This window comes from Crocodylus siamensis, chromosome 7 (genome assembly GCF_052110815.1).
Source record: "Crocodylus siamensis isolate JL-2025a chromosome 7, ASM5211081v1, whole genome shotgun sequence".
Lineage (NCBI taxonomy): Eukaryota > Metazoa > Chordata > Crocodylia > Crocodylidae > Crocodylus > Crocodylus siamensis.
In genome coordinates, this window is record NC_143401.1 from 173,902 (window position 1) to 187,803 (window position 13,902).

Below are 13,902 nucleotides of genomic sequence, written 5' to 3' on the forward strand. Positions count from 1 at the left end.
GCGCAATCGAGCGCCGAGCGTCCCTGGCCCTCGTGCCCCTGACGCCGTACATGTGTCCCCGCGCTCCGGGACGTCGACACGAGTGTCCTCGCCGCACACGTGTCCGGGCTCTGGGCCCCGCCCGGCCTCCCCCGCGTGGGGCTGTGATGGGCCGGTGGCGCTCGGGCCGGGCAGCAGGCCCCGGCCGAGCGAGCGCAATACACCAGCGCCAGACGCGAGCGCGAGCAGCCGACCGGGCCCGGCAGCGTTTAATCACCCCCGAGCGCCCCGGCCCGCCCCCGCCTCGCAAACGTCCGGGAAAGAAGCGACTCGGCCGTGCCTGGCCCGGGGTGCTGCGGGGCCGAGGGCGCTGGCTGGCCCCGGGGGTGGAGGCACCTCCTGGCCCGGCCCCGGGCGCTGCTGCCCCCGGGGAGCAGTCTGGCTTCGCGCCGCAGCGGGTGCCCGGCGTCCCGGTCTCGGCGCTGGCCCAGGCCGCGGCCGCGCTAGACCCTGGGGAAGCCGCGCAGGTCCTCGGCGCCGTCGATCTTGAGGCCCCGCAGCAGGGGGAAGTCGAGGAGCGGCTCCTCCGGGAAGAGCAGGCCGTCCGCCGGGGCCCCGGGGAACCACAGGTTCTCGTAGGGCTTGGGGCTGGGCGAGGCGTCCCCAAGCAGCGGCTGCGTGGAGTCCGAGCGCAGGTAGAGGGGCGCCGGGGCCTGCTGCTGGCCGCGGTAGCCGTCCCCGACCACCCGGGCGTACTGCACGGGCTCGGCCCCGGCCGCGGCCGTGTTCACGTAGGGCTGAGTCCCTCCGTGCTGGTGCGTGTAGGGCTGGGGCAGGGCGGGGAAGCCCTCTGCCAGGCCGGGGACAGGCTCCTTCTTGCCCCAGAGGAGCACCTGCTTCTGTGCTGCCCTTCTGAGCACCGTGATGGTGGAGATGGGCACAGGGCCCAGGTCCCTGAGGCTGGGGGTGTGCAGCGTCTCCTGGGGAGAAAGGGCAAGGGCTCAGGGGGGAACAGGCTCTGCAGCCTCCGCACCACCTGCCCCATCAGGGCAGGCCGCTTTGCTCTGCCCCTCTGCCACTGCTCCCGCCCAGCTTCTTGCTCTGCAGCTCCTGTCCCCCTGCTCTGGGACACAGCTGCCCCTCACCCTTGGCCTGAGCCTGAGTGCCTGCTGGGAAGTGAGCACACTAGCACTATGCAAGACTGGCCCTGGGATGTCCTGCGAGAGGCCTGGTGGGGTGGCTGCCATCTTGCTGCTGGGAGCCCTCCCCCATGACACTGAGTCCCTGCCCATCCCAGGGGGGCTGGCCTTGTGGGGCACCGGGCAGGACAGCAGCCAGGAGCTGCTCCCATGGCCTGGCCTGTGCTCACCTGCTGCAGGTCTGCGGGAACCCACTTGCCGAGGCTGCTGTTCGCCGGGTCAGGGACGCTGGGCCAGAACTGCTTCTTCATCCTGTGCCGCAGAGCAAAGACTCCATGAGGGCTGGGTCACGCCATAGGGTTGAGGTCCGGGGCCTGGGTCTAGTGCAGCCCCAGAGCCATGGGCCCTGGCACTGCAAACCAGCCAGGGAGTCGCGTGGTGCCCCGTGGACCTGCTTGGCTCCCAGCCATGCACTGCCCTGTCAGAGCCCGCAGCACCAACCTTGGTGCAGGATGTGCCATTGCTGCACATGCCTGGCCTGCACCCACCTGAGCCGCACTGCGGCTGCGCAGCAGGGGACATGCGGCCCCCAGGCTGCATCGGAGCACCGCACATTGGAGCCAGCCCCTCTGGGGTCTCAGCAGAGACCAGCCCTGGCAGCGGCTGATCTTACCCCTGGCTAGCGAGGTACCGCCTGCTCCGGGGCCTGGCAGGCTTGGCAGGCACTCACCTTCCATTCTTTTGGAGGCAGACGGTGAACACAATGAGCAGGACAAAGATGAGGCTGAGGCACAGCAGGAGGAACTGGATCTCAGTGGTGTCTGCAAGACAGGCAGGGGGAGGGTGATGGCCCAGTGCCGAGGAATTCCTCCTGGTGCCAGCCACAGGCTCCGGCTGCAGTGGGCCCAGCACCTCTGAAACCACTGTGAGCTGGGCTCCAACGGCCAAGCTGTCCTGAAGACAGGCATCCCTAGCAAGGGTGTGTGTGTGCACAGGTGTGTGAGTATGGGTCTGCACACGATTATGAGCGTGTGTGTGTGCAGGTCTGCGTGTGTGCATACATGGGTACTTGTGTGTGTGCATGGGTGTAGGCAGGTGCATGCACACTCACGTGGAGGCCACCCCCTCCACCTCTTTCCTTCCCTGCCTTCCAGTCCCACGCAAGCAGGCAGAGCCCCAGCCCCAGCCTCACCCAGTGCTGTGGTCGTGAGCGTGAGGACGGTGCCGTTGGTGCTGCCTGCCACAGTGGAAGCCATGATATACACGTTATATGTGGTGGAAGGCTTCAGGGGTCTGATGGTGAAGGCCTGGACATCAGAGTCCACGATGGCACCTGAGGAAGCCAGGGCAGGGTCAGTTCCCTCAATCTCTTGCTGCCGCCCTTGGCCTGGGCATCAGCCCCTAGCAGCCGACACAGCCTGGGCACAAAGTTCTCCCTGCAGCCTGGCGCTGGCTGGAACAAATCCCACCCTGCTCCAGCCACAGTCCAGCAGAGACCCTGGTGTCTTCCTCTGCCCTTGAGTTTCTGAGCTCTGTGCTGTCACGCGCCTCAGCCACGAGACAATGGCTAGGGCTACAGACATCGGCTGACCAGGTAGATGGGTGCGTGGCCCAGTGCTGCCGAGTGGGGGCTGGAAGCTGGCAGTGCCAGAGCTGGGGCTGGGGTGGGCAGGACTTACTGGACATGTTGGCAGAGGTGCTGGCCCAGAAGATGGTGTAATTGGTGATGAAGCCATTCTGCAGCTCTGTGGGCACCGGCTGCCAGCTGAGCTCAGCCTGGTACTTGCTGATGCTCCTAAGGTGCAGTTTTGGGGTGCTCGAGGGAGCTGGAGTGGGGGGACAGGCACAGTCAGAGGCTCGCCCCAGGCTGCCCCATGTAGATGCCAGCCAAGGGCTGACAGGTGGGTGGGGAAGAGCACGAAGGCCTGAAGGGTGCTGGAGCCCCAGCCCCTTCCCAGTTCACTGCTGCCTCCAGCTGGCCCCCGTGCCTTTGCTCTTCAGCACCAGCCCTACCACTGGGCCAGGCCCTGGGGCTGCCGGTTCTGCTGTTCAGTTGGATTTAACTCTGCCTGCTGAATGAGGGGCTGCAGGCTCCACCCCAGAGGTGGCTGCATCCAGGCCTTGGTGCCTGGTATGAACCCCGAGCTGGCAGGGCCGCTTGGGACAGGAGCCCTGGTAGGATACATACCCTTCTGCTGGGAGTAGGTGACTGTGTGTCGCAGCATGCCTACGGCGTCCGCGTACAGAGGGTACACAGAGATGTTGTACCGCCGGAAGGGCTCAATGCCATCTACGAGGGAAAGGGACAGTGGGGGCTGTTCATGTGGCAGGGCATTGCTGTCCAGGCCTCTTCCTCACCCGCCCCCAGCAGTGACAGCCGGTGTGCCCAGCACCACAGTTGCTCGCACCTGGCTCAGCATGCATCCACCCCACCGTGCGCCTGGGACCTGCCACGGCACCGAAGGGCGGACATCAGGACAGGAGCCCTGTGAGCGCACAGCAAGCCCTGCAGCATGTGCGCCCCTGCAGCTCCGAGGGAAGGAGCTGTGGGGCAGGTGGGTGGAGAACAGAGGGCAGAAGAAGGACCCCCCAGCAGCCCAGGCCCAGAGCTCAAGCTTGGAGCCGTGGCTGGGACCAGCCCCGCCCCGCCACTCACCTCGGATCAGGGCCCCGGTCGCGCTGTGGTTGCGCTCCACCTGCCAGCCAGGATGGCCACCGGGCTCCGTGGGGGGCACGCTGCGCCACTCGAGCACGTAGCCGCTGGTCGGGGCTGCGGGCGCCTCCCACTGCACCCACAGGCTGTGCGGGTCGCGGGGGGTGGCCCAGAGCCGGCGCAGGGGCCGTCCTGCCAACGGCACCGGGGGGCACGGTCAGGCTGGGCATCACAGCTGCAGCCGGGAGGCCTGGGGTGGGGAGTGCAGGGCTCGGGGGGAAAGGTGGGGCCTGGAGCCGTGTGCCCTGCACTCAGAAAAGGCAAAGGGAGCAGGTGATCTGGGCAGGCTGGAAGCCGCCGCAGGGAAGCCCAAGAGCTCCCTGGGCCGGGGCATTGCTCTGGTCCCTGGGCCAGGTGCCCAGGGCTGGACATCCTTGGCCTGGCTGAAGCCTGGAGGGGGGTGCCTGGCCATAACTTCGGCTGGCATGAGCCAGTGTCGCTGTGCTGGACCACCCCCATCAGCGCCAGCGTGGACCTGGCCCCGCAGCTGAATCACTGAAAAGGCACCTCAGGGACAAAGTGCGGGCAGGGGCTCCTCCCCACTCCAGTCTGCTGCACTACGGCCTGGGGGGCTCTCAGGGGCTTCCTGGGCCCTGCCCAGCTGTGGGGGCCGCCGGGAAGACAGAGACCTGCCTGGCCAGGCTGTGGGCCACTGGCCTTCTGGGCTGGGCAGTAGGGGTGGGGGGCTCTGCCAGGCCGTGGCAGTGCCTACCTCTCCTCTCCAGGAAGATGACCTCGGTGGGGGGCCCCGTGCCGGCAGCATTGTAGGCTGCCAGGTAGACTCTGCGCACGCCGGCGGGCACAGAGAAGTTGCACCCCATCTCTGTTGTGTTGCAGACAGTGGTCGGCATCCTACCCCTCTGCTGTGGGCTCAGCGCCACCCAGTACCCCAGGATCCTGCCGTTTGCCTCCTGCTGCGCCAGGGCCTGGGGGCAGATGGGCTGCATTCAGAGGTGTGGGGTGAGGGTCCTTGGACCGCAGCCCCATGGCCATGGCCACCCTGGCCTTACCTTCCACAGCAGCTGCACCTTGGCTCCCTGCCGAGAGCCTGAAGGCGTCACCTGCCACCAGGCATCTGGCTTCCCTGCAGGGGCTGGGGGAAGAGGAGAGGAGGGGGTTTTTGTCTCGGGTCTCCTGACCTGCCCCAACACCCCCACCTCATGCTCCCACCCTCAGCCTGGCTCTGCCCTGGCCTCTCTGCCCACCTAGGGCCATGGCAGCACCCACCTTTCTCGTGGGTGGTAAAGCCCTGCTCCGCGCTCCACTCGCTCCAGTAGCTGGAGAACGTCCTCCGCCGGCAGCGCATCTGTAGGCGGTACGGCATCCCGAAGAGCAGGCCGCAGTGCTGCACCTTCTGGTTGGGGCTGATGATGTCGGAGACCTGGTGCCATCACAGCAAAGGCCCTGTCACCCCCCTGCAGGGCCACGGGAGCCCTTGCCTTGCGCACCAACTCCCCTGGCCCTATTCTGGGCAGCCCCTGGTGCTGGGGGGCTTTGCACCCATGGGGGAGAGGGGAGGTCAGGGCCACAGACGCAGCGGACCAAGCCCCGGAAGCCCAGCTGTCCCTGGTGTCCTGTCCACAAAGGGACCTGGGGTGCAGTGACCGGGGGTGGCATTGGGCTGCAGAGCCCGTCCGCAGACTAGTGCGGCAGGCAGGCCCTCAGTGAGGGCACTGGCTGTGACACCCCTGGTCTCCCTGCCCTGCCCTGCCGGCCCCTCCGAGCCACATGTGGGCTCCTCGACGGGCAACCGGGAGTGCAGACAGCAGCTCTATGGCACCAGCGGACACAGAGCAGGAACCTCGGCCGTGAGACCAGCCCCCAGAGGCAGGAGGGCCGTGGATCCTCCCTCGCCCCCGCCCCACAACACAGCCAGCCCTGCTGCCCACACAGAGCCCTCACCAGTGTCCAGGCAAGCTCTGTGGCACTCTGGTAGCGCAGCTCGCACTGCTGCTCGATGTAGGCACTGCTGGGCGCCACGTCCCAGGCCACGGCCACGCAGTTGGTCTGGAAGGGCTGCACGCTCTTCAGGATGGGGGCGTCCAGTTTGGCTGAGGGCAGGACGGCAGAAGCTGGCACCACTGCGCTCCCTCATGCCGAAGGCTGGCTCCCCCCACTACTGTGGCTGGGCCCACCCACGTGAGCACACACGGTACAGGCGCTTCCTGGGCCCCAGGGTGCCAGCACTGCTGTCGGCCAGGCTGTTGGGACCAGTGCCTGCCCTGTGAACATGGGCACAGCCTGAGGCCCCAGACCGGTGGCCGGTCCTGGGCTGAGTGCTGGCTTTTAGGGGTTGGCGTCCGAAGGGCTCGCACTGGCCCTTGCCCCACACCCTGCGCCCTGCTCACCCACTTCGGTGGGGTCGAGGCACAGGTGCTCCGACTCGGCCGTGCCCAGGGCGTTGCTCACCCACACCCACAACTCCATGTTCTGGTAGAGCTGCAGGTGCTGGTGCGGCAGGGTGCAGTGGTTCTCCCCTGGCAGCCTTGGGCGACACTCCTGGACAGCCTTTGTGACCACCCTGCAGGTCCTGCTGGGCAACAGACAGGTCAGTGCATGCCGGCGGGGCCGTGGCTCCTCAGATGCTCTGGGTGCCCCCACTACTGACATGTGGCTCCTACTTCCCTTTCCACAGCGCTTGGGAGCCTGGCACGGCTGGGGCAGTGCTCTCCGAGCAGTGCCCACTGGCAGAGCAATCAAGGGGGGCTCTGCAGGGAGTCCAGCAGGGCTGGCTGGGCCACGAGCACCATGCCGATGCTGGCATCAGAGGCTGCACCCTGCAAGGTCTCGTGCACGTGGGAGCTCCAGCCCCCTCTGGGATGTGCCTGCCCCCCGGGAGCTCCCACGCTGCCCATGGCGCCGCAGGGGCCAGGGCTCCACTGGGCAACTCACGGGAACCCCTGGGCTGGCAGGGCAGACACCAACAGTCAGCAAACACCCAAATCCTTCCTTCCTGTTGCCCTGCCCTGGCCCTGGCCTGCTCTGCTCCCTCCCTGCCCTTGCTCCTGGGCCCAGTGGCCTGGCCAGGACACCTGTGGCCCTGGCCACTCACTTGCGGCTCTTCAGGATGGTCTCAGTCGGCAGGAGGCTGTCTGCTCCGGGATCCCAGCGGCACGTCAGGGACTTCTCGTGGAGGCTCATCATGCACGTCAGGTTGTGGGGCTTCGAGGGTGGGTCTGTGGGGAGAGAGGGAGGACGGCACTGTGGGGAGCATGGGCACCTATGGGTCTGGGCACCAGCGCTCTGCTAGGGCAGCTGGGCCCATCCCAGCTCTGCCCCTCCAGCCTGCTGCGCCACCCACTGCCTCTGTCCTTGCTCCAGGTCGGGGCAGTGGCCGCCTGTGCAGAGGGCACCCTGCCCCATCCAGGGGCTCAAGGCGCTGCAGGACCCTGCGCTGTGCCTCAGCTGGGCTGTGACGGGAGCTGGGTCTGGCTTCCCCCCTCCAGCACCCAGGCAGCAAGAGCTTGGGGTCCTGCCCCACAGCAGACACTCGTCCCGCGGCACCATCCTATCCCGAGCACACCTGCCCACCCCTGTGGTGGTGGTGGTGGGGTGCTGACAGTCCCTGCTCACTCGTTGCTGCGGGGTCTGCTAAACCCTATGTGCAAGGTGCCCCGGGCACAGATGGGGAAGGACAGGGTACTGGGGGCTGGGGTGATGGCAGGCACAGGCAGACTCACGGCCCGCTTGGATGTCGGCTGTGGCGATGAGCTGGGGTGTCTCTGTCTTCGTCCCTGTCCCCATCCCCACCAAGTAGCACCACAGTTTAGCCCTGCTCCAGCTGATGTGGGTGATGGTGAGGTTGGACTCGACCGTCCCATTTGCACTCCAGTCCTGGGTCCCAGGCAGGGTCTTGTTGTCCAGCTTCCACATCAGCCGGATGCCCCCCTCCTCCAAGCCTCCGCCAGGGCTCTGGGCTGTGCCTGCCCCCAAGGAGCTCGCGTGCCACCCATGGCAGTGGGCCCGCTGGACACGGCAGGAGGCCGTGACAGGGGATCCCAGCAGTGCCATGCGGGGCTCCACCTGCATCACACCACAGCCCTGTGCTCCTGCAAGGAGAGAATGAGCCTCTGCGTCGGGTCCTGCCTTGGGGCAGCTCCTGGCCGGCCCTCTGCGCTGCAGGCCAGGGCCCAGCATAGCCCGAAGCAGCCACCCGGCTCCAGGCTTCAGTCTTTCCAGCACACACAGTGCCCCCAACCTATCCTAGTCCATCTGCTCTCCAGAGAGGGGCCCTGGGCTGGTAACCCCCTGCAGCCCTGCATCTTGCTGGGACAACTCCCACCAGCCTGAGATGCAAGGCTCCTTTGTCTGCATCAGCCACAAACCCACTGAGCTTTCCAGGAGCAGCCAGGGGAGAAGCCCAGGGTGGCTCTGGCTTCACTCCGAATGGGGCTGTCTGCAGGGGAGGGGGTAAAAGGAGGATCTGCCATCCGGGCCTTTGTTAGTGCAAGCTCAGGGGTTGCTGCAACAGCCACGGCTGCAGCCCAGCCCGAGGCCCCGCATGGGCATGGGGGGAGGACATGCCATGGGCTCTGCTTCCCTGCAGGGCAGTGCAGATGGTGTCTGCCACAGCTCTGGGCCGTGCTGCCCCAATGCAGAAACTGCCAGCTTCTGCCTGGGCGCATCACAGCGCCCTGCGCCGGGGAGGCGCCCCACACGGGCTGGGCTGAGACCTGTGTGGCACCCGGCACGCTGCCGTCAGGGCCTCCTGCCTGGGTCTGCAGGGAGGGAGTCAGGGCTTGGGGGATTCCCCATCCCAGGACCCTGGCATTGCTGTCAGACTCACCCCCCAGGAGCAGCAGGACGAGCAGGGAGGATGGCAGCATCATTCCCCTGTCGCTGCGCTTGGCCACGATCCTCTCTGGGGCTTTGGCATCACCTGGGACACGCACATGGAAATGTCACTCTGCAGGCCACAGCTGGAGTGTGTGTACATATGTGTGCATGTTTGTGTGTGCAGATTAACCGTTGCAATACAGTCCCACATGATACATGTTTGGTGCTTAATAAGTATCAGGCAAAATACACCGGCTTCCTCAGCCGTCAGATCCACCATGGTTCTCTGTGTTGCTCTCTAGTGCATGTGCGCGTGCGCGCGCGCGCACGCACGCACGCACGCACGCACGCACACACACACACACACACACACACACACTCTCTCTCTCTCTCTCTCTCTCTCTCTCTCTCTCTCTCTCTCTCTCTCTCTCTCTCTCTCTTCCACAGGCCCATCAGACCCTCTGTGGCAGCAGCAACTTCTGTCTGGTACAAGGAGGCATCCGTCTGCAGACTCCCCGTGGGCTTGGGGCACTTGGCTAAAGCCATGGCAGCCCCTTTGTTCTGCTAGGGTGGGAAGGGGCTGCTGCCAGCTCTTGCTGCCCTGTGCTCCATGCAGGTGCAGCATGCCGGACATTGTGTGAAGCCCGTGCCATTCGCAGAAAGAGGGGCGGGAGCGCCCAGGCTCGAGGGCATGGGGCCTGCCACGTCCTCTCGGTGCTGGGGATGCGTTCGCCCACTGCGCAGTTCCCCTCCGAGGGAGCCACTGACTCCAGCAGCTGGGGAGCAAGGATCAGAGCTGCTGGCAATGTTCCTGGGTCCCAGCTGTTCACACCATGCTGAGGGGCACAATGCTGCCCTGGTGCCCAGGGGGACCATTCCTGCATGGTGCTGATACCCAGCCAGCACTAATCTCCAGCTTTGACTCTCTTCTGCATTTCCCCGCCATCCTGCTCCGCATGGCCCCTGCCCTGCGCTGCCCCACGGCTCCAGTGCTGGCCCCCCTGCTGATGCTGCTGGGACAGCAGCCCTGTCCGGTGCAGGAGGGGACGCTCCACCCAAGCACCTTGCCCGCAGCCCGAGGGCTCAGTGCCAGGCTGGCCGGTGCCAACGTCAGTGGGGCAGCACCTGGGGCAGCCAGAGTCCAGGCAGCCCCAGCCCATCCCTTACCTCATCTCAGCGCCTGGTGCACGCAGCTCCCAGTGTGCTGCTTACCCTCAGGACCTGCCAGGGCCCCCGGGAGATCAGAGTGTCCTGTCCAGGCTCCAGCATGTTGCTTTTGCCGTTAGTTCCTCAAACCCTGTGTCGTTAATTGCTCCGAAGCTCTGGAGAAAAGGTGATTGCAAAACACTTCCCTGAAGGCTGCGTGTGCCCCACGCACCGGCAGGAAGGAAGGCGCAAAGGCAGCCCACACATCCAGCCCTGGGGAGCAGGCTTTGGTCTCCTCATCCTCCCTGGCCACCCGCCTTTTAAGCAGCTCAGCTCGGCCCAGTGGGGATGGAGCAATAATGAGCTTGTTTGCTATGACCTTGCTGGAGCCTGCGGGGCTGATCCAGCGCTGGCAGGGGTGTGGAGGGGCTGGAGGCATGCTCGGAGAAGACCGCTGGGAGGGGCTGAGCACACTGAGGTTTTCTGGGTGTTCTGCTCCCGCTACAAGGCACCCAAGTGGCCCATCGCTGTGGCAGTCTCAGAGGTTTCCCCTTCCACGCAGCTCAAGTCCCCCAGAGCCTGTCGCCTGTTGCCACGTGCATTCATTCCCCTGGCCTGTGAGGCCGAAGCACTAGCAGCAGCAAGGACCTTTGTGGTGTTCAGGGGCCGGAGCGGGCAGGACACGGTCAGGCTCAGTGCCTGTTAGCTGCAGCTGGACGTAGCCCCTGTAGCCCTGCACCCCAGAAGTTGGTTAAGCTGCTGCTCCAGCACCTGGTGCTTGTGTGGGGTGCACCAAGGGAAGGTGCATGGGAATGGGGAGACCCTGGCAGCTCCATCCTACCCCATGTGGGGGCATCAGGCTCTCCTCAGTGCCATGCACCCCACTTGCTCTGTGCCAAAGGCCATGCACATGTAGGGGGCACAGTGGCAGGGTCTCCAGCAATAGAAAGTGCCTTGGAGTGCCCGGCTGCCAAGATTTTGGCCTGGAGAGGACAGAGCTGCTCTGTGGGGTCCATCCCCAGCTGGTTTCTGAACCCACACAGCGCTATACCCCACCGGGGTGGACAGACACCCTCCACACCTGCTCCAGGGCTTTGCCAGGGGTCAGCTCCAGGTCCCTGCCCATGGGAGTGCCTGCTCCCCTGCTCAGAGCCCCACGGGACCGAAGTGTCACAGTCCTGAGTGGCTGCAAGACCAAGGCACCAGTGGCTGCACAGTCACTGCTGCTCCAAGGCAAATGCGTTCAGAGGTGTTTCTGGGGCTTCACTGCCTGCGGTGGCCCCACTTCCCTGCGATCCCAGAGGCCTGGGGGCTGCCCCCATCTCTCGCTTATGGCCACGGAGACACCGGCAGATGCAGAGCTGGGCCAGAGCCTCAGCACTTTGTGTGGTGCTGCGCAAATGCCAGGACCGTCCTGCAGACCACTCTCGGGCCCTGGGCTGAGCTTGTCCCTGGCTGGGTCGGGGAAGGCTGTGGCTGTGGCTGTGGTTCTGGCTCCCACTGGCTGCTCGTGGTGCCAGGCTGGAGTGTGGCTGCTGCAGGCGCTGGGGTGTTTTGCTGCTGCTGGAGCAGCCGCCCAGGCTTGCCTCGACTTCCAGCCTCAGCCCTGATGGGGCAGGAGGTGTCTCCACGGGGCCAGGCCCCGACACCCTCACCCCGCCACGGCTCCCTAGCAGTCCAGGGAGACTCCCAGCCAGTAGGCAAGTTCAGGGAGGTGGGGCGTGTGCTCTGAATCCTGGGCCAACCCTGCCTGATGGAGGCCAGTGGGCTGCCTGGGGGCACACGCCACCTGCACGGGGCTCCCTCAGCCCCCCGCTCCGTGCCCAGCCCCTGCCGCCCTGCCTGCATGGCCCGAGCGTGGGATGCACCAGGATGCGCCTTGGAGCCGTTGTGTCAACAGCAGCTTGCCCAACCCAGAGCCCAGCGGCCTGTGCAATGGCAGCGCCTATTGTGCAAACTGCTGTTTACGGCATGTTTACTTGCATGTTTACTCACTCTGCCTGCACAGCACGTGTCTCGCAGTTTAGCTGAGCCTCTGGCCCGCTGACGGCCCCAGCCTTGTCCCTGCCCCTGCCCCTGCCCCTGCCCCGGGCCTGCAGGCTGCCCCATGACGTAGCCCTCGTCCCACGGTGGAGCCGCCTGCCTTGCTGAGCTGTGCCCACTCTGTTTGCCCGGTGTGCGCAGCTCAGCGCCTGCAGCCCCAGCATGGGAACGGGCACAGCTGGGGTGCGGGCACATAGCTAATGGGAGCAGAGTGAGCAGACTTGCGCTGGCCATCACAGACTCAACAGAGTGACTTGACATCCCCTGGGGTCTCCCAGGGCCCCAGCCCTGGTGCAGACACCTGGCAGGACCTGGCTGGGGAGCACCTGAACCCCTGGCGCAGCCCTGGGGCCAAGGCTGGTGGAGCTCCCCTGTGCTGCCATCGGGAAGGAGCCCACTGGGTTTCCCTGTAGCTACCAGTCGGCCCATGGGATCTGACCCACATCCTCGTGGCAGCGACCACGGTGAGCTCTGGCAGCTGTTTGCATGCGGCACCTTCCACCCTCTCACCTCTCCCGTCGCAGGCTGAGCTTGGCCTTGCTCAGCCCCGAGTCCTTCCCCAGGAGAAACAGCACTGGTGAGGACTGGCCCCCTTCCCATGTCCCCAGTGGGCGAGCTCCCGGGGGCCTGGTGTAACAGGGGAGCACGCAGCATCTCATCAGAGCAGCAGAGGTGCAGGGGCAGGAGCCCGAGGGAACAGCTCAGTGGCCACAGGCTGACGGGCAACTGCATCTGCTGCAATGACACACGCTGCTCGGACCCAGGCAAACGTTAGCACTGGCAATGGTTATGCCCGGGCAGGGGCAGGGGCAGGGGCAGGGGCCTGGCCTCCCCGGCTACTACCTGCAGTGAGTTCCAGGTCACTCCTGGAGCCCGGGGCTGGTGCGGTGGCTGTGCCTTTATCACCTGTGGGCACTGGGAATGGGGCGGGTGGCACAGGGAGCCCCTTCCAGGCTGGATCTGGGCAGGATCTGGGCAGAAGGATGTGCCCTGTGCAGGGGGCTGGCGCAGGGAACTGGCACTGCTGTGGTCCCAGGTGCACCCATGGGTCCAGTCCCGGGGGGCTGAGTGGGTGGCCGAGGGTGTGCCGAGAGGAAGGCAGGCACGGCGGCTGCTGGGTGAGGAAGGCAGAGCTCTGGGGACGGTGGCAGCCAGGCGACACTGCTTTCTCACCCATCTCCAACTGGGAGCACAGCTTATTGCCCTGGCCGGAGGATCCCTGGGCCTGAGCCAGCCGGGTCAGGGCCTGGAGCCTGCAATGCTGATCTCGGGAGTCCAGTGACCCTGCCCCACATCCATGGTCTCAGTCCTGGTCTCTGCTCTGCTTCCCTCCCAATGCCACAGTGCTGCAAGGCCTTAGACAACAGCAGCTCCCCACCCAGGGGTGTTCACTCCCAGGACATTAGCGCTCAGCCTGGGTGCTAGACTGGCCAGGCAGTGCAGGGCTGGGCTGTCGGGCAGCCCTGCTCCTGCCTGCCTCTCGCCGCCTCCAATTCTGGAGCACGACCCCAGGTCGGAGGGCCCCGGGCTGCGGGGGGAGGCTGTGGCAGGCAGCCAGCACATGGAGGTGGTTTTGGGGTAGGGGGTGCTGCAGCACGGGCACAAGGAGGTCCTCGCTGTGGGGCTGGCCTTGGCCATGGGGCTCTGTGCAACAGAACAGGATCGCGCCCCACGCTCCACTGTTTGCATGCAGGCGGGAGCCCCCGGCCAGTCTCTGTGGGGCCGGCGGGCACGCTGCACGTCCTGGTAGGACCCTGCCTCGTCCGTCTGCATGAGCCCTGGCAGTGCCTGGGCACCGTCGTCTTCCTCCCCCTCCCAGGCTGCGCACAGGGCGACTGCCATGTGCAGCCTGGCGCAGAGGCTGGGCCGGGGGGGCCGGTGTGGCGCCATCCCCCGGGTGTGGCAACCCGGAGCCCGTTGCCAAGGAAGTCTGCCCGCTTGCAGCCTGTTTACAGCAGGAGCTGGAGTTCCTGTAACGTGTGTCTCCGTGGGAACCTGCCCGGCGGAAACATTCAAGGAACAAACACAACCAGCTGTAAACAAGCGGCGCTGCCTGCCCCCCTGCCCCGGTCACCCGGGAAACCCTTGCTGCCTGGTCCCCAGAGC

At 66.0% G+C, this 13,902-nt stretch overlaps 1 protein-coding gene across 2 annotated transcripts; it reads right to left on the minus strand.

Annotated features, from left to right (window-relative positions):
• Positions 1-80: 80 nt before the first annotated feature.
• On the minus strand, positions 81-10,086 carry CSF3R (colony stimulating factor 3 receptor). Of its 2 annotated transcripts, none has more exons than XM_090057130.1 (16): positions 9,820-10,086; positions 8,618-8,710; positions 7,512-7,880; positions 6,884-7,007; positions 6,180-6,361; positions 5,734-5,882; positions 5,059-5,212; positions 4,842-4,924; positions 4,544-4,757; positions 3,775-3,963; positions 3,307-3,408; positions 2,798-2,944; positions 2,311-2,451; positions 1,849-1,939; positions 1,349-1,430; positions 81-959 (listed from the first exon to the last, which is right to left on the minus strand). In XM_090057130.1, the coding sequence occupies exons 2-16, from the start codon at positions 8,658-8,660 to the stop codon at positions 483-485; spliced, it is 2,547 nt and encodes an 848-aa protein (XP_089913256.1). In that variant the 5' UTR covers positions 8,661-8,710; positions 9,820-10,086; the 3' UTR covers positions 81-482. The 2 variants fall into 2 exon arrangements, with proteins under 2 accessions (XP_089913256.1, XP_089913255.1); XM_090057129.1 differs by having other exon boundaries at positions 9,775-10,086.
• Between the last annotated feature and the right edge of the window lie 3,816 nt (positions 10,087-13,902).